This window comes from Mesoplodon bidens (genome assembly GCF_964165515.1).
Source record: "Mesoplodon bidens genome assembly, chromosome: 2".
Lineage (NCBI taxonomy): Eukaryota > Metazoa > Chordata > Mammalia > Artiodactyla > Ziphiidae > Mesoplodon > Mesoplodon bidens.
This window is the reverse complement of record NC_138177.1, coordinates 165,334,885-165,354,411: the sequence shown is the minus strand read 5'-3', so window position 1 is coordinate 165,354,411 and position 19,527 is coordinate 165,334,885. Positions and strand designations below refer to the sequence as shown.

The 19,527-nt window shown below is 50.0% G+C and overlaps 1 protein-coding gene across 3 annotated transcripts; it reads right to left on the bottom strand.

The window, feature by feature from the left end:
- Positions 1 to 14,505: 14,505 nt before the first annotated feature.
- On the bottom strand, positions 14,506 to 17,788 carry IFI6 (interferon alpha inducible protein 6). 3 transcript variants are annotated; one of them, XM_081225117.1, is made up of 5 exons: positions 17,717 to 17,788; positions 16,206 to 16,305; positions 15,774 to 15,842; positions 15,544 to 15,693; positions 14,506 to 14,752 (listed from the first exon to the last, which is right to left on the bottom strand). In XM_081225117.1, the coding sequence occupies exons 2-5, from the start codon at positions 16,273 to 16,275 to the stop codon at positions 14,646 to 14,648; spliced, it is 396 nt and encodes a 131-aa protein (XP_081081243.1). In that variant the 5' UTR covers positions 16,276 to 16,305; positions 17,717 to 17,788; the 3' UTR covers positions 14,506 to 14,645. The 3 variants fall into 3 exon arrangements, with proteins under 3 accessions (XP_081081243.1, XP_081081244.1, XP_081081245.1); XM_081225118.1 differs by having other exon boundaries at positions 16,206 to 16,492; positions 17,717 to 17,753; XM_081225119.1 differs by lacking the exon at positions 15,774 to 15,842.
- Positions 17,789 to 19,527: the final 1,739 nt, after the last annotated feature.

Here is a 19,527-nt window from a genome sequence, read left to right as displayed (position 1 = left end):
AGGATGAGGAGTAAAGGATATGATGCCTTTGAAAGTACCTCGTACATAGTAGGTGTACAAAAGGCTGTCAGGAGCCAGGGAGGGATGTCTGATCAGGAGTTTTAGAATCTCTCCCACCACACTGTATACCCTAGTCCCTGCACGCACATAAGCTGATTGATGCAGAGAGAAATAATAAATACTTTATGTCTATGACTGATGCAGGCCTGGCACATAGTAGGCACTCAATAAATACTTGTTAAATGCAAGATTCATTCTCTAACTGCTAGTTCACTGGAGCCTTGAAGCAAACTGGTAAGGGGCAAGATAAGTATTATTATCTGTTTCAAAGGTAAAGCGACTGCAGCTCAGAGGGGAAAAGTGATTGGCCTAAAATAACACAACAGAGCTGGCCTTGGAACCTAGCTCCTTCCACTGCTAACCCATAATTAATATCACCTTCCATGCAGCCACCTCGCGGTCAGGGACTTGCTAGGTTCTGGCTACACTCACCCTCACATAAGGGTGACCCAGTGGGTAGCACTTGAATAAGCACAAAAAAGGGCAAGTAGCCCCCCCAAACCCTCCCCAGGGGCCCAGCTCCACTCCCTGGTGACTCAGAAGCCCTACTGGGTCACTGTGTTCCTTGAACAGAGACAGCTTGGCCTCGACCTAACTGCCCTTTTATCTTAGATCCATGGTGCCACAGGACAGATGTCTCAGAGCAGACAAGGGGGAAACCGGCCGGGTGCTGGAGCTGACTGAGCCTGCGGGATTACTCTGGGCAGCTGACCCAGCCAGGGCGTTCCTGACAAGTTGACCTGGCAGGTCAGTGGAGTGCTGTCCCACAGGGACTGGGCGCCGCCAACCTTTGGGGACTGCTATCATGTTTTGTTAGTGGGGCCCTTAACCTGGGTGGGAGCGGGGTGAAGATTTCTAGAAGGGGACTCTCTTTGGCTGGAGGACTGTGATGAAGCTGGTGGGGTCATCTCACAGCCTCCTCCCAGCAGGGGTGTGGATGCTGCCCTATGCTGATGTCCAGGAGCCATTTGAGGTCCAGGAGGACTTCTGAACCAGCAGGAGCCAGAGCAAGTACTACCTCTCAGTATGTTCTAGGCAGGCCTGGGGGTCCATCTTTGTGGACAGCCAGAGCATTACAGAGGTTTTGGGCTATCAGAGAGAGACTGGAGTGTTACTGAAGGGGCTGGAGGATTTTCACTGGGGGTGGAGACTATAATGGGAGTGAGGACTGAGGAGTATTACGTGTGTTGGCATATTTCAGGGGGACTGAAGTATTGAACTTGGAGCACACATTTAAAGTTGAGCTGCACGACTTCCCTGGGGGTCCAGTGGTTAAGACTCCACGCTTCCACTCCAGGAGGCACGGGTTTGATCCCTGGTTGGGGAAGTTCTGCATGCTGTGTGGTGCGGCCTAAACAAACAAACAAACAAACAAACAAACAAATAAATAAATAAAATTAAAAAATAAAGTTGAGCTGCAGCTTAACAGTGGAGTGCTATTTCAAAGCCGGGGCTGGAGTATTTCAGAGATGATTGGAATATTTTATAGTGGGGGGGGTACAGAATTTCACTGAGGGCTGGGTTATTTCAGAAAGTGCTAGAATATTATGGGGAGTGAGGAGGATCTTGAATATTTCAGAGAGAAGCTGGAACGTTATAGAGAAGGTTGAAGTCTTCTGGGGGAGGCTGGATTATTTCAGAGGCAACAGGAGTACTTCAGCGGGGGCTGGAGTCTTTCACTGAGTGGGCTGGGATATTTCAGAGGTGAGTGAGAATAGTGGTGAAGATGGTGTATGGTCTTGGAGGCTGCCCAGAGAGCCCCGTTCAGCCCCGAGTCTGCAGTCCAAGGATTCTGGGGTCCCTGGAAGTCCCATGCTCTCTCCTGCCCCTCAGGGCAGGTCATCACCCTCCAGTTCAGCCATAAGCAGCCCTTCAGTATGGGCTACCAGGTGATGCTGGTGACCATGGCCTTGGGGGGCCAATATCCGCTGTGGTCTCCAAGTCAGTGGCACCAAGGAGAAGCCAGGCCTGACGCAGCATCCCGTCTGAGCTCTGGGGCTTCCGGAGAAGGGTCAGGTTAACTTGGCCATCCCTCTGCCTTTGGGCAGGACTCCTTTCCTTTCCTCAACAACCCTTTCTCAAGAATGGGACTCCCAGTTGAAGTGGGGAGCATTGCTGGGCATAGACCCTTCTTCCAAGGGTCTCTCTGCAGTCTACCTGCAGTCCCTTCTGCTTTATGGGGGGCTTGCTTATTTCCAGAGTATAGGAGCCCTGTTGGGGTGGAGGAGATACTCTGCTTCATAGCCTGTGAGATCTGAGGCCCTTGGGGGCCAGGGAGCTCAGTGAGAGGGTGCCAGTAGGTGATGGGTGGAAGAAAGTGGGCCAGTTTGGGTGGCTCAGGCCCTCAGGGTACAATTCCTATTTGTTCCACCATGCGTAGCGTTAGCGACGTACTGGGCTGTCATTTGGACAAGCAGCAGCTGCACGGTGCCAACTTCTCCAGCTGCCGTCCACACAGTGTGTTCACCTTCCAGCAGGTAGTAGCCCAGCAGCTCACTCAACATAGGGCAGAGCGCCAGCCACGCCCCTGTGGAGCACCAGCCCTTCTACCTCCTGTGCGCACACCCTAGCCACACACACACTGTGCAATGAGGTGGCACAATGCTGTGGTTTCTGTGTCAGACCTGGGGCCGGAATAGCCCTTCTCCGACTGGGCTGCTCTCCATCAGCCTGGAGACTATCCCCTAGACCCCAGCAGGCAGAGGCTCCCTGCAAATGGAGCGACCCTGGGAGTGAGGGGTGCTCTCAGCAGTCCCCCAGGCCTTTTCAGTATGGGAGGAGGGAACACAAATATTGTCTCTAAGACAGCTAGGTCAGCCCGCAGGCCTGAAATCCCTACCAGAGCAGGGAAATAAGGAAGGGAGGAGGGACCACCCTTTACAGAGCACCTACTCTATGCCAGGCCCTGTTCTAGACATTCTACCTGCATTATCTCCCTGTGAAGTAGAGTCATTCTTCCTGTTAATAGGGATAGAGGCCAGAGAGTTCCAGAGACTTACCCAAGGTCACACAACTAGTGAATGAGTGAAAAAGCTGGGGTTTGGCCCAGGGTCTGCTTGAACTGATTAACACTGCCTTCTCTCCATAACCTTGACATTGGCCTCTAAACAAATCCTGACTACTCCATTTACTGACTGGGTGACCTTGAACAAGCTGCTTAAACTCCTTAAGCCTGTCTCCTCATCTGTAAAATGGCTATATTAATAAGATCTGTAATGTGATGAACTGAGATGATGCATGTGAGGTGCCCGTTGTATCGTGTCACCGAGCACACTAAATGCACAGTAAGGTCAATCTCACTGTCCTTATTTTACAGATGGGGAAACTGAGTCCCAGGGAGGCTGAGTTACTTGTCCAAGAATATAGTGATTCAGTGAAAGTTGTCCCTTGGTATCTGTGTAGGATTGGTTCCAGGACCAATGAGAAAACTGGAGCACAGAGAGGCTAAATAACTTTTCCAAGATTACACAGCTTCTAAGTAGCTGTATTACTACTACAGCTTCTAGGGCTGCTATAAGAAATTATCACAAACTGGTAGCTTAAAACAGAAATTTATTCTCTCACAGTTCTGGAGGCTAAAAGTCCAAAACTGAGATGTCAACAAGGCTCATTCCTTGTGGAGGCTATTGGGAGAATTTCTGTGCCTCTTTCCTATTTTCAGGTGGTTGCCAGCAATCCTTGTCATTCCTTGACTTGTAGATGCATCACTCTAATCTCTGCCTCTGTCTCATATGTGTGTGTCTGTCGCTGTGTCCAAATTTTCTTCTTCTTATAAGGACACCAGTCATATTGGATGTAGGGCCCACCCTAATCAGGGATGACCTCATCTCACCTTGATTACATCTGCAAAGACCCTATTTCCAAATAAGGTCACATTCACAGGTTCCAGGTGGACATTTGGTGGGACACTACTGAACCCAGTATGGTACCAGAATGTGTATTTGTACTCAGGCAGTCTAGCTTCTGAGCCTGTGCTCTTAATCACTGGTTGCCCTGCCCCTCAGTAGGAATTTGAATATATAGTTGGCCCTTGAACGACACGGGTGGTTCCACTTATACAGGGATTTTTTCCAATAAATATAGTACCTGGATTTTCATTTTACAGATCTTTAATGGTGTGGGGAAAAGTTTGTGTTTGATTGGCGATCACAATCTATGGAATCAAAAGAGTTAGAGTCTGATCCTGATTCTCTCCAAACTGTTTCCGTTCCTGCCCTTGTGTGAGTCATTTATCAAGTCCTTTGTTTATGAGGCAGAGAGAGTAGTACATGGGTTTTTCCACTGTGCAGGGATTCAGAGCCCCTAACCTCTGCATTGTTCAAGGGTCAACTGTGTATATAATTCTCCCCCCTTTTCCTACGAAAGGTGGGATATCATATATGCTGCTCTGCACCTTGTTTTTTAAACTTAATATCCCTTACAGATATCCTTTCCCCATCTGGACACACAGATCTCCCTTATTCTCTTTCTTAGTTGCATAGTATCCCATTTTATGGATAGACTGTGCTCTACCTAACCTAACACTTACTAATGGACAGTTGACTTGTTTCCAGTCTTTTGCTATTGCAAACAGTGCTGCAGATAATAACTGTATCCATACATCATTTCTCACTTGTGCAAGTATATCCAAAGGATAAATTCCCAGATGTAGAATATCTGGACTCATTGGTAATTTTGATAGATTTTGCCAAAATGCCCTTTCGGGGACCTGTACCAATTTATATTTGCAGGTGTGAGAGTATGGTTTCCTTACAGAAATGCCCACAGAGTATATTATTAAAATTTTGGATTTTTTGCCAGACTGATAAGAAATGGTATCCTAGTGTGGTTTTCTTTTTTTTTTTTTTTTTTTGCGGTACGCGACACGCAGGCTCAGCGGCCATGGCTCACGGGCCCAGCCGCTCCGCGGCATGTGGGATCTTCCCGGACCGGGGCACGAACCTGTGTCCCCTGCATCGGAAGGTGGACTCTCAACCACTGCGCCACCAGGGAAGCCCCTAGTGTGGTTTTCTTGATTTTCATTTCTTTCGAGTGAGTTTGATCTTCTTTCCATATCTTTAAAAGCCATTTGTATTTACTTTTCTGCAAACTGTCAGTTCATATCTTATGCCTATTTCTACTAGATTTTTGGCCCTTTTAATGGACTTCTGGGAATTCCTTATAAATTAGAGAGATGACCCCTTATCTGTGATCTGAGATGCAAATATTTTCCTTTAGTTTGTCATTCATCTTATGACTTGATTTATATGATTTTTCCATGAAACAGTTTTTAATTTTATATAGTTGACTTTATCAGTCTTTTCTTTTTTATTTATTTATGTATTTAGGTTTTCTTTCTTTTTCTTTTTTTTGGCTGTGTTGGGTCTTCGCTGCTGCGCGTGGGCTTTCTCTAGTTGCAGTGAGCGGGGGCTACTCTTCGTTGCGGTGCACAGGCTTCTCATTGTGGTGGCTTCTCTTGTCGCGGAACATGGGCTCTAGGTGCGCGGGCTTCAGTAGTTGTGGCACGTGGGCTCAGCAGCTGTGGCGCATAGGCTCTAGAGTGCAGGCTCAGTATTTGTGGCGCTAGGGCTTAGTCGCTCCGCAGCATGTGGGATCTTCTCTGACCAGGGCTCAAACCCATGTCCCCTGCATTGGCAGGCAGATTCTTAACCACGGCGCCACCAGGGAAGTCCCTATCAATCTTTTCTAATGACTTTTTTTGAGTCATGGTTAGACTTTTCCCACTATGAGATTACAGATTCTCTCCCGTTTTCCTTTAGTGCTTTTATTTTAAATTTATTTACTTATTAATTTATTTATGACAACTAAGTGGCACACAGGCTTAGTTGCTCCGCGACACGTGGGATCTTCCCAAACCAGGGCTCGAATCCGAACCCATGTCCCCTGCATTGGCAGGCGGATTCTTAACCACTGTGCCGCCAGGGAAGTCCCAGTGCTTTTATTTTATTTTAATTTTTTTAAACATTTAAATCTTTGGAACTTATCCTAATGCTCCATGTGAGGTAGAGATCTCATTTTCCCCCCAGTAGGCTACCTAATTGTCCTAGAACAATTTACTAGAGAGTCCATTCTCCACTTTGAGATGACACCTTTATCAAATACTAAATTCTCCTGTGCAGTTGGGTCTATTTCTGGACATTCTAGTCCAGCCCATTCCTTTGTCTCTTCCTGCATCCAAAGCGAGTTGTTTTAATTATTGAGGCTTTAAATATAATTATCTATAGTAGTACGGTTAATGTTGTCTTTTCTTTCTTCATAGTTTCCTGATATTCTTTTCTCTTTCCCCCCCTTTTTTTTCTCCTGAGGGGTGGGGAACTATAGGAGATTTCATGGGACTTATACTCCTGTAGGGGAACACACAATAAGCAAATAATTACCTGTCATTTGGTAGGGCCAAGAAAAAGATAATAAAGCAGATAAAAAGACAGAAGGCAAGTAGGAAGTAGTATTTAGATGGGCAGTGAGGGAAGCCCTTGGATGAGGTGGAGACATCTGAGTGAAGAGAGGGAGGCCACCTGGATACCTGGGGAAGACATTCCTAGCAGCACCAAGGGCAAATGCAAAGGCTTGAGGCAGAAGCATGCTTGGCAGGTTGAAAACCAGCAAGGCAGCCCGTGCAGCCAGAATAGAGCTCTCAGAGGGGAGAGTGGGAGGCGATGAGGTAGCTCATGCAGGCCTTGCAGGTCACAGCAAGGACACTGGTTTTTCCTCTGGGCTAGGGAGCCATGGGAGGGGGTTGAGCATAAGAGTGACATGTTCTGACCTCCCTTTTATCAGGATGGCTCAAGCTGCAGTGTGGAGAGCAGACTGCACCGCTGAGGGCAGAACAGGGGAAGGCAATAGGATTGGGGATGGGTGAATGAATTATAACGTGGTTTCCTTGTCAGTCTCTCCCTTTGCAAGGACCAGCACTGAGCTTATTCAGTGACACAGAGTAAGCATGGATAAACATTTGTGGGAGGAAGAAGGGAGAGAGGACAATAGGAGGAGGCAGGAGAGGCAGGGTCCCTTGGGGAATGGCTCTGCAAAGGCCACAGATAGTAGAGGGAGCAGAGGTGATGAGAGCCGGCTCCTCAGCAGAGATGGAGGCCAAGCAAATAATTACCTGTCATTTGGTAGTGCCAAGAAAAAAATAATAAAGCAGATAAAAGGACAGAAGGCAAGTAGGAAGTAGTATTTAGATGGGCAGCAAGGGAAGGCCCTTGGATGAGGTGGAGACACCTGAGTGAAGGGAGGGAGGGCACCTGGATACCTGGGGAAGCTATGCCCCCTCCCACCTGGTGCCTGCCCAACCCAGGATCTGTGACCCCCATGTGCTGCCCAGACACAGCTGCTGAGGCCCCAGTGGGGGTGGGATCTAGCTGTGTGGAACAGGAGCCATGGGACCCTCAGGATTTTATGATGCTTCCGGCAGGATGGGCCTGGTAGCAGGGCAGGTAGACAAGAGACACCAAGCTGAGGGGTAGAAGAAAGAGGTTGGGCTTTGAAGTTTGCCCTGGCTTGGCCACTATGTCACATGTGATCTTAGGTAAAGAGCATCCATCCAGAAACCCCAGTTTGTGCCTCTGTAAAATGAGAACAGCATCTCCTGCAGGGCTGGCATGGGGTCTGAAGGAGGTAGGAGTCCAGTGCTACTCCTCGTCCAGCTCCTTGGGGTCTGAGTTTGGGGTGGGAGGAAGAGGTGAAGCGTGTCCAGAGGTGTGAGGGGAGAGTGTGGGGCTGTGTTTCTGGAACTTTCCTCGCTGAGGTCAGCGGCCCGAAATAGCCGCGCTTCAGTGAGCGCGTCGAGGTTTGGTCACTGGCTCTCTGCCCCGCCCGCTGCGGGCAGCCGTCCAGCCACAGCGCGGGCCCCTTCCGCTGTCACATCTCCCTGCAGGATGGCGAGAACCTGGCCAAACGCTCGGCGATACGCGAACGCGACCGCAGGGGACTCCGATGAGCTGAGGCTGGCGCGGCTGTGGACGGCCTCGCCGAGGTCCACGGGAACGCCTTGCTGCGTTCCCTCGCCTTGGGTCCCACTGCATCTACTCCGACAGCAGTGGCTGTGAGTGCAGCCGCTCGTGGCGCCCGCCAATCAGGGAGCAGAGGTTGACTCCGGGCACGCCTCCCGTGACGTCACTCATCCGGCCCCCGGAAGCCCCGCCCAGTGGCCTGGCCTGAGAAAGGCCTTGAAGGGCTGGTGGGTGGGGCCTCTAGAAGGATGAAAATAACACCCCTGTGAATCGTGCACTTTATAGGTGACCTGAGAAATACAGGCAGGTGAATAGTTTTATAAGTTTTAAAATATATTTGTTCACTCAGTCACTCGTCCACCCATCCGTCTGTCCATCCAGCTGTCCACCTATCTGTCCATCCACTCGACCAAAGCTGTTGGGCGCCTCTTGTGTGCCAGGCGCTGAGCTGGGTGCTGGCTGTAGATAACGACGAGTCCTGTGCTTGTGCTCAGAGAGCTCAAGTCTAGTGAGCAGGTCTGACAGTAACAAAATGCTTATACCAATCGTGCTGTTATTACAACCGTGATCAATTCTAGGAACATAAGGTACAGGCTGCTGGAATAACGGAGTGTTTAATTTAGACTGGGGGCTCAGGTCTCTGGAGAAGTTACATTCCAGCTGACTCCTGAAGCAACAAGAGTGTTCCAAGCAGAGGAAAGAGCTTGTGGACAGGCACTGAACTTGGCAGACTCTTGGAGGGCTCTGGGAAGGGAAAAGAGGCCAGTATGGCTGGAAAAGAGTTGGGGGAGGGGAAGGAAGGTGAGATAAGACTCTGAGATTTGGGGGAGCAGGTTATTAAAGACCTTGAAGGCCAAAGTAAGGAAGTAGAATTTTTTAAAAAAATAAATTTATTTATTTATTTTATTTTTGGCTGTGTTGGGTCCTCGTTGCTGCGCGCGGGCTTTCTTTTAGTTGCGGCGAGCGGGGGCTACTCTTTGTTGTGGTGCGTGGGTTTCTCATTGCGATGGCTTCTCTTGTTGCGGAGCACGGGCTCTAGGCACGCAGGCTTCAGTAGCTGTGGCTCGCGGGCTCTAGAGCGCAGGCTCAGTAGTTGTGGCGCACGGGCTTAGTTGCTCCACGGCATGTGGGATCTTCCCGGGCCAGGGCTCGTACCCGTGTCCCCTGCATTGGCAGGCAGATTCTTTACCACTGTGCCACCAGGAAAGCCCAGGAAGTAGAATTTTATGCTAAGGGTGATGGGAAGCCACCGTTGGTTTTGAGGGGGGTGGGGTGGATGTCACTTGATCTACTTTGTTTTCAGATCTTCCTGACTCTATGTGGAGAATAGACAAGAGTGAGCACAGGGGGGCAAGAGTGGACACAGGGAGACCCATTAGAAGGACCTTGTAGTTGCCCTCCAGGCCTGAGGGTAGTGAGCTAGATGCTGAGAGGGGGGCCCTGTGGGTGGAGATGCGTGAACAGACTAAAGAAATAATTAGAAAATAGAATCTCCAGGCTGCCTGGTTGCTCAGTTGAATGGGGTTGGATGGGTGAGGCAGAAGGAGATTAAAATTAGTTCCTTGATTGGACAGTCACTTATAGAGTCCCCTCTGGGTGCCAGGCACTGTCCTAGTGAGGCTGACTGGGTTTGAATCCTGGCCTGTCACTTGCCAGCTGTTTACCTCGGGGAAGTGATTTGACCTCTCTCTGCCTGATTTCTTTTCTGTACAATGAGGATCCTAATAACACCTAAGAAGATTGTGGTAACCCTTTACCACCTTCCCTGGTGGTCCAGTGGGTAAGACTCTGTGCTCCCAGTGCAGGTGGCCGGGGTTCAATCCCTAGTCGGGGAACTAAGTCCCACATGCATGCCGCAACTAAGAGTTCGCACGCTGCAACAAAGATCCCGCGTGCTGCAACTAAGACCTGGCACAGCCTAAATAAATAAATAAATATTAAAAAAAAAAGATTGTGGTAAGGGTTAAATGAGTTGATATATGTAAAACCTTGGATCTGGGTGTTTGGGACTGGGTTCTGAAGCTGAGTACTTGGACTTGAGTATTTGGGGCTGAGTGCTTGGGCCTGCTTCTTGAAGTAACCAAGCCCCATTTCTTTACTGGCCTCATACAGAAACTTGAAACAGGGTGATATGCTAGCCCAGTGGTTCCCACACTTGCCTGTCTGCACATTAGAATCACCCAGAGATTTTTTTTTTAACTTCCAAAGCCCAAGGCTACACCCCAGACCAGTTAAATCACAATCTCTGTGGGTGAGACACAGGTATCTGTATGTTTTGAGGCCCCCAGGTAATTCCCATCAGCGGATAAGTTTGGGAACCACTGTGGTAGAGAGAAACAAGGAGGCTGCTTTAAAGTAGTGGTCAGGGAGGGCTTCTCCGAGTAGGTGACATTTGAGCGGAGACCCCAGAGTGAAGAAGGAACTGTCATTGGAAGGTCATGGGGAAGGCCTTCGTCTAGCCTCAGTTCCTGCATGCCTGGAGGTGCCTTTGGGCCTGTTTCTTTGAGTAACCAAGCAGCCATTTGTTTACTGGTCTTGTACAAATGAACTGCCCCTAACCTGACTCTCCTCTCTGTGGCTTCACAGCACATAAAGGACTGCCTGTCTGCACTGTCTGCTTCATGGAGACCCCAGAGGGGAAGGAAATAGAAGGCTGCCCTGGTCCGCTTCCTAGGGTCTTCCTAGGGCCTTCCTCTCCCCCTGACCTCTGCCCCTCCCTCACAGCCATCTGCTTAAAGGAAGTGGCTCTTCAGTTCTTCACAGGAAGCCACAGGCCTCCTCTGCCTCAGCTCCCTCCGGCTACTGCTGACCCAGGCCCTCTGCTGGCCCAGGTCCCCTTCAAGTCTGGGTCCAGGAATGCCCTCTTCCTGGCATCACCATCTGCTGCCCAGACAAGAAATGTTTGTGTGGAGTTTCCTCTCATTGCCTTTAAATCCCTGTGGCTCAGGTCTGGAAGCACAGGCTGGAAGTGAGACCTGATTGCAGAGGGTCCTGAATGCTGTGCTCAGGAGATCCCAGCATTGCAGGACTGAGGGTCTGGAAGGAGAGGAAGAGGCAGGCCCTGCAGGGATCCTGAGGGTTGACCACTCCTGTGAGCTTCAGGAGCTCCTGCTGCAGAGCAGGCGCAGGGCCTGAATCTTTTTGGTCTCTAACATCTATGGGGGTGCCTGGCCCCAGGGAGGGCTGTTGATCTTGGTGGAGCTGCTGGAGGATGCTTCAGGCTGAGGATTCCAGGCTGGGACTGTATTGCCACCTGGTGGCCATATCCATGCATAGAGTAATGGAATTGTGGGAGGCTTGCCTGGAGAGGGAGTGAGTGGACTTTCAAGGGTCTGGGGGCCAGGGAGGCTCTTAAAGAATAAAAGAAATCTCTAGATAAAGGGATTTTAATCAAAGAGCAAGACACCCCTAACTTGAGCACTTTGGAAAGACATTCTAGGTCTAGAGGAGAGTCCAACACTTCCCTTCCTCTGTTTTATAGACTAGGACACTGAGGTCCAGAGAGAAATGATGATGTCAGAGGACCTCAACACTGTTTTCCATCAAGTAAGCCACACAGATGGGATCTATTTTTGGGCTTGTGTTAGGGTGTGGTCCCAGAGTGAGGAAATGCCCTGCTAGTTTCTAGCTACCCTCATTTGTGACCAAACAGGCATCTCTCAGCAACATCACCCACCTTAGTCACCAAAGTTGGCACCACAAGGTGGCTTTTGGTAGCTTCCAAAAATAAAATCTCAGAGCACTGGGACCTGACAGGACCCAGGAGATTCAGAAGTCTGTGCTTCAGGCTCAGCAGTTTTGGAGCAGGAAGTGCTCGGAGACTCTGATGTCCAAATCCCCTGGTTTTGAAAATGAGGAAGCTGGGACTCAAAGAGGGCAAGTAACCTGCCTGAGCGCCACCCCCTGGAGCTGGGCCAGGACTCAGCATTGTGTCTTTCTGAAGGCCATTGTCAAGGAGAAGTCCAAAGGTGATTAGCATGTCCTGACTTGTTGCACTAGTGAATTCTGGTTTGTATTCATCATTCTGTCTCATACTTTGTAGACAAGACGATTGTGGTCCGTGAAAGTTGACAAGGGCCAGGATGGGTGAAAGGAGATGGGGGCGAGGAGGTGGTGACAGGGAGGGAGAAAGGGGGTCATGGATGCTTTGGGGGGCTCCTAGTTTGTACGCTATGGGCTCCAAGTACGTAGGAACTGGGTCTCTTCCACTGCAGTGTCCTTAACACCTGGCACAGTGCCTGACACAGAGTGAGTGCCCAGCAAACCTCTGCAGAATGAAAGCAAAGATTTATCCTGCACAGGCCCAAAGGGATCCTGTGGTAGGCAGAGGATCTCCTTAAAGACAAGTCATTGCCAGTATCATTCAGCTTGAGAACTGCTGAGGCCTCAGATCTAAAATCTGGGGGCAGAGCTGTCCATTTCTCTCTGGCCTTGACACTGTTCAAGGCAATATGATGTCTAAGGAGGGTGTTTGCCCCTGGGGCAGGCTGCCCACCCTTAGGAGGAAGGAAGAACAGGGGCTGTGAGCCCCAGAAAGTAAACCCTGACTCCAAAGTTAGCTTATCTAATTCTTGGCTGTTATTTGGCTATTTCCTCTTTGCTTTATGCAAGCCCTTAATCATAATAATAATGGACATTTACTGAGTGCTTACTATGTGCCAGCATCACGTTAAACTCTTTCTGTTCATTCTTTCATCTAATCTCATAAAAAAAAACCCCACGAGGTAAATACTATTATCATTCTCAGTTTACAGGGGAGGAAACTGAGGCACAGAGAAGTGAAGGAACTTGTGCCAGGGCATGCAGGTAGGAGATGGCAGGGCAGGTTTGAACCCAGGTCTGTGGGACTCCAGAGGGACATCCCTAACCACTCTGCTCCACTGCCTTATTGAAAACCCAGCCTCATCTGTGCTAGAGAATATTGAATAAAAGGTTAGGGGCCTGTGTTTACTTGACCACAGTGTTCAAGGGGGTTGAGGTCCCCTCCCCGAGGCCTGCATGGCAGTGACAGCGGGTATTATCAAGGGCTCCCCAGGGAAAGAACAAGAGGTTCAGTCCCTCCTTCCCATGAAAGTTGGGAAAGGTAAAGGGACAGGTACATGGGCGGAGACTAACCTCAGGTTCAATTCTACCCACATATACTGAGCACCTACTGTGTGCCAGGCACGGGGGAGGAGAAATGAATTAGATGCAGTGCTCGCCGTGAAGGGACTGAGGGATACACGTTTCTGTCTCTGGGATATCAACTCTACAGACAAACTGGGGTGCAATTACCAGGCCTGGGAGAGTGTGATGCTTGAGACTCCATCCCCTCCTGGGCAGAAGTCCACTCCATCTGCCTCTCAGTGAATGGCCTGAACCAAGGCAGGACTCAGCTGAGGCCCAGTGGTGATTGTCAGGGCAGGGGACTCAGCTCAGCTTCCGCTCTTGGACACAAGCTGTGGAGACAGTGTTTGAGGTGCAGATGGTGCCTCCACCACCTGTGTCCCCTCTTCCACAAACACTGCTTCTCTGGGGGCCTGGGGCAAGCCAGCTGAGGCAAACCATTGCCACCTGCAGGGGTGGCGCTGGACCTGGGGACGGGAGCAAGCACGAAAGAGCCTCTTACTCACCTCCATACATTTGTAATCGAAGAAGAAATTCTGGATTAGAAGTGGGGCTGGGTGGGGGAGGCCTGAGGACAGCTGGCTTGGCCCTTTAGTGACCAGCTTTTGTAGTTCACACATGGCCACTTCCCAGGGGTGCAGATCTCTCTAGAAGGCTGGTCTGGCATCGAGGCTGGTGCACCCACTCAGACCAGAACCACAGCACAATTGGTGCTAGAACCAGCCCTAGCTTTACTACCAAACAATTTCCAGGGCCTTTCTGCCCTCCCCCTGCCTAGGTCCTGGCACTCTGGTTCACTGAACAGGCCTCCCAAACCTCAGATCCTCCCAAGGGCTTGGCCTTCCCTTCCCCCTCAGAAGGCGTGTAGGCTCCAGATGAAAACTGCCTACCCTGTCCCCAGAGTTTTCTGAGGGAAGGGAGGCCTTGTTGACCCCCCAAAAGCTGCTGTTACACTGTTTCCCCAAGACAAATGTCTGGCCTTCTATCCTCCACCTGAGGGAGGCCACTCTAGCACTTCTTTGGAGAATGGAGATCTGGCTTCTCCATCTCTGCCCAATCAGGGAAGTAGTTGGAAACTTCTCTCACCGAAAACAGAAAGAATCTGCCTCCCCAGGAACCCTGAGAAATAGAGCCTGAGCATTCAGGCTGTGACAGGAGTAGCAGCTCTGCTGGGAAGGAGTCCCGGAGAAGGAGATGTCTGAGCTGGGTTATGAGCTTCAGAAGGACATTCTAGACAGCGAGAACAGAATATGCCAAGGCTCAGAGGCAAAATCAGCTAGTTTTGCTCCAGGAGCTGTGATGGCCTTTGGGGGAAATGCAGGTGGGGTGTGTGGATGAGGCAGACCAGAGCCAGATCTTGTTGGGCTTCTCATAGCAAGCACGACTCACAGCAGGACAGAGTGTTTTCTGAGAGACGTTTATTCTGTTTTTTTACCTAGGTCATTGCCAAGTGTGAAAGAGGAACCTCTGGACTGCAGCTGGAAAAGGAAGACAAGGAGGAAGGAGGAGGGTCCAGGGAGCTGCTAGCTACTCCTCATCCGCTCTCTCCTTCCCTCTGCTTTCGATTTGCTTGTGGACAGTATAGCCCAGAAGGGCCCCAATCTTGGCCATGAGGACACTGCCACCGCTAGCCCCTGTAAGGCAAACACAGTTGGTGAGAGGACAACCATCTTATAGCACAGGACTGTTTCTAGCCTTGCCCACACCCTTCACCTCTCACTGCTGGGGTGCAGCCTAGTCTGTGTCTTCCTCTCTGCCCCCTCTGAGAAGGGCTGTGTCCTTTTGGGCTGGTTCTTTGGGCTTTTGACATCCAGAACTGAGGGAAGATGGAGGGTTCAGAAAGGCAGAGGGGCAGTTTGTCAGGGGTGGTTTTTCTGTAGGATTTTGGACTCCTCAGAGGGGAAGAGAAAAAAAAAAAAAAAAAAGAAAGGGCTGGATGAAAGAGAGAGAGAGAGACAGGTGAAAGCACGTTTTTTAGAAGCATCATTTTGTGCTCTGTATCCATCCCCTTCATGATGTTCAAGAAATGCAAGACCAGGGTTAGTATGAGATTGAATTGGGTCGCTTCACCACATTTCTTTGCCACTCTGGTTCTCTGAGATTGAGAAGATTCATAAAATGTTAGATTGAGGATGTTTATCCTGGTTAACGCATGAGGAGACTGAGAGACTTGTGACTTGGCCAAAGCATTAGTGAAGGCTCTGGCCTTAGAGTCTGAAAACCCAAAGGCAGACTGACTGGGTTTGAATCCTGGCCGTGGTGCTAACTATATGGGAGAATTTGAGTAAATTCCTTAATCCCTGGGTGCCTCAGTTTCCCCACTGAGTGGTGGGGATTAGAAGAAGCCCCACCTAGTAGAGCTGAGTTAGCCTGTGAAAAGGGCTCAGGACAGAAAAGAGGGTCACCTGGCCCGGCCCGCACTCACCCAGGCTCTGCAGCGTGGCCACCAGCCCCCCGGCGGGCACTCCGCCTCCGTTCGCCACGGCCGACCAGCTCATCAGCGAAGCAGCCACCGAGTTGGCGGCGATGCCTGTGCTCGTGAAGCCCAGCGCGGGCAGCGCCATGGCCATGAACCCTGGAGGAAGAGGAAGCAGTGAGGGATGCCAGCCGCAGGGACCGCCCCACCTTCCGGGGCTCCCCGCCCTCCAGACCCACCTCCTCCGACGGCCATGTAGGTCAGCGTGCCCCAGAACCCGGAGTCACTGTCCTCTGAGCTTCTCTCATCTGGAAGGATAGTGGACAATGTCCAGTGGGGAGCAGGGTCCCCCTACTCTGTGCCTGATGCTCCAGACCACCCCCGGAGGTGGGGCCACCATCCTCCCATTTCGGAGAGCCTCAATGAAGGGAAGAGACTTTTCCCAGGGTGCTCTGCCTGGTACAGAACTGGCATGAACTCATTTAGGGAGAATGGAAGAATTGACAGAGCACGGATTCGAATCTGGGACTCTCTAGCTACAGGGACCCCGCGCTGCGCTGTCCATTGGAATAGCTTCTCTCGTTCAGAGGCACGCCTGGGTCTCGAAACCAGGGATCCTGAAACTCTCCGCTTCTTTATCCCAGAGTCCTCAGGTGCCCCAGGATCCTTACCTGTCTCCTCGCAGCCGCAGGTGTAGAGTAGCAGGTAGCACAAGACGAGCGATACCGCCTTCTGCCGCATGGTGGCACAGCGCAAGGCTTTGTCGCCGTACTTGGGATGGGGGAGAGGGAAGAGACGGTCCCCAGAGCCCTATTGAAGCCACTCCCGCTCTATTGTATTCCCTTTCGATTCGAGGATGAGTCCACAAAAAGCAGCGAGATGCTCTGGACTGAGCCCAGGACCCCTCTAAGGAGCCGCAGGCTTTCCGTTTCCTCACGGCACCAGCGGGCTGATGTTCCTGCCACACCGGTGGTTATGAGAATTACAGGATGGAATCCTCTCTGGTACAGTGCCTGGCATGCACTGCGCACTCAGCGGAAGTCAGCTAGTATCATTACTGTGGTTTCTGTTTCTGGCTTTGTCTGGCTTTGTCTTAAGCAGGATACCTGGGACTTCTTTGAGCCTGTTTCCTTATCCCTAAGGTGAGCCTATTAATAAAGCCTATTTCGGAGGGTGGCTGTGAGTTTTGCAACTGTTCACCACTGTATCCCTAGCATTTAGAACAGTGCCTGTCACACAGAATTTTCTAAATGATGGTTGTTGATAGATTTATTCTCCCAATGCATTGAATATTTACAGGCCCCAAACACTGGCTTCACATCAACTTCCTTTCTCACAAAGAAAGCAGAGAGGGGTAAAGGAGCTTGCGCAGGGTCACATAAGAAATTGTGCAGCCTAGACACACACTCAAGGCTGCAGAATCCAAAACCTATGCTTTTTCCACTACACAGCAAAATAGAAACACACTTCCCTTTCCCCAGCACAACTCACCTCTAATGTGAACTTTGTCCGCTCAATGCATTTTCCTTGAATTGAAAACTAACAAAAAACCCAAACAACTTCCCCTGTACTGAGCACTTACTCAGCACTTTACAGCGCAAGGTTATTTATACCCATAGCAACCCCATGAAGTAGGTACCATTGTTCTAAACCACACGTTATAGATAAGGAAACTGAAGCTCAGAAAAGTAATAATCCCAAGCCTGCTAAACTAGGGAGTAGCAGTCAGGATTTAAAGCCACAGTTGACTAATGCCCAAACCCACACTTTGAATATCTACTTCAGATCACTTCATCTATCCTCAAAGATAAACTCACTGTCACATTAGATTCTACAATAAAGGGGTTTCAGAAATCGTCCAGTCCTTTGGGCAGGTAAAGTAGCTTGATTCTCATTTTACAGATGAGGAACTAAAGCCCAAGGAGGTGAAGTGGCAGGGTTAAGGCCAGAGACTGCTGACATGGCACCTATAAGCTAAGTTTCATGACTCTTGGGGTTTTGCAACCGAACCGCCTAAAAGCCCACCAACACATCCCCTCAGACCACTCTGAGCCCAGGGCACTCAGGCGTGTAGACTCCCTGAAGAGTGGGCATCCCGGCTCTCATGGCATGAGCCTCACGGGCAGGTAGCCTGGCAAAGGTTGGCAGCTTGACACCCACATCTCATAGCTTCCGGGTTTACCTTGGAGGAAAGCAGAGAAGGAAGCTTCCTGCCTACAGCCAGCTGATAGACGGGAACAGCAGTGAGGTAACAGCTCTTAGGCTCATTTTATATAGCCCTTTCAGATTGACCCCCAGGTGGCCAATCCCTGTCAGAGTTTCCAGTTTTGGTTTCTCGAGCTCTGCGTCATCTTTTCTCTTCCCCTCCAGCTCTGCTCAGTGACAACATCTCCGCTGAGCTGCCTACTGGCCAAAAAGTGTAACTCAAGTCAGACACTTTCAGAATAGCTAAGAGTATTCAAAGCAGGTCAAACTAGAGTGAGATCCACAGCCCTACTGGGCTTAGTGAAGCCCGATCACCAGCTCCTCCTGGGGCAGAAGGTCTTTCACAGTTTAATTCAATTAATAATAATGCCTACCACTTATTGAGCACTTGCAGCATACAAGGGCCAAGAAAGAGATCCAATCCCACAACAGTCTTGTGAGGCACTAGAACTGTTTATAATCCTATTTTGCAGAAGAGGAGATTAAAACTTGTGGAAATGAAATCACTCTATTCCATTGTTCTCTCAGGCTGGCTGCTTCTGGGTGATGGGCATATGGTAAGACCGGTGAAGCCCATGTTCATGAGGCCATTGTCATATATCCTTTGCCATAAAATGAGTCTTCTGGCTCTGGGTAATGGATTGAGCATTCTTTCAACCTTTGGATGGCGATGCTTGCAGAACTAGAAATGCAAACCATATTCGGAGTACATAATTCCAGTAAGGATGAATCATTGTTTTCTGCAAGGTGGAAGGGGGTTGATATAATTGACCTGCCCGCGGGGGGCTGGCTGCCCTCCCTGACCAATGTTTCTGTGCTGCTGCCTGCTGCTGGCTGGTTGACTAATTGTTGGCTGTTGTCAGATCAGCCTCGATGAAAGGGAGCCCAAGTTGTTGGGTCCATTCATAGCCTCCATCCTTGCCACTATGGCCACCCTTTTATGGGTCTTTTGCAAAGCAACAGGGTGGCTAACTTTAGAGGCTGGCTGACATCCACAAGATGGGACATTTGGCCATCTGGCTGGAGAGCCTCGATGGTCTCTGGTGAGCATTAATGTGAGACACAAGATCTGCATACTTTGCACCCACTCCGATAAATTCATCTATATGCCCCTTACCCAGACCTGCTTGTCTCTCAAATTCTGCTCTTTCTCTTTTCATGCCCTTGACCAACTAGCCAAGCCATTTGCCATTTATTAGGAATTAGTGTATATCTGTGCTTCAGTCATATCTTCCTCCATACGAAAGGAAGGACAAAGTATATTGCTTGGAGTGTTGCCCCCAGGGAGTTTACCGCCGTCCTTCAGGGCTACCCTCACTTGGGGTTGTAATAGAGTGGTCCATTTCCAGCTTGTGCCTATACTGACTTGTGTGTAAATCGGCTTCTACTCCCTTCCTCCTTTATCAGTTTGCTATAGGGAACCCTCCATGAGGCCATAGGTATGAAGTAAAGCAGAGGTGTCAGATCAACAGAATTAGATGCCATGGAAGTCTGAGCTGCCTGTTCATTTGATTTACTCATGCCTCTGAACTCTTTGAGCCCAGCCCTGAATGTACCACTTCCATCATATTGGATTGCTGCTGTGCCCGTCTGATAACATCTAACTTTAGACATACAGCCACCTGACATCTGGTGGTCACATGCTCAGTCACTACTGGGGCCCAGTGACACATCAGAACCTTTTTGTTCCAATGGATCATGGTAATTATGCCTTACTCCAGAATCCTAGGGGTCCTCACTGCAACTCTCCTATTTGAGCTTTCAGAGACCCCTCACAGAAACTTTATC

What these genes read in the sequence shown, in the direction of transcription:
- IFI6 (XM_081225117.1), bottom strand. Translation starts at nt 16,275, where the DNA reads ATGCGGCAGAAGGCGGTATCGCTCGTCTTGTGCTACCTGCTACTCTAC. An exon ending in CTGCGGCTGCGAGGAGACAG is followed by an intron (nt 15,843 to 16,205) that starts GTAAGGATCCTG and finishes CTATCCTTCCAG; the next exon opens with ATGAGAGAAGCTCAGAGGAC. An exon ending in GGCCACGCTGCAGAGCCTGG is followed by an intron (nt 14,753 to 15,543) that starts GTGAGTGCGGGC and finishes TTTGCCTTACAG; the next exon opens with GGGCTAGCGGTGGCAGTGTC.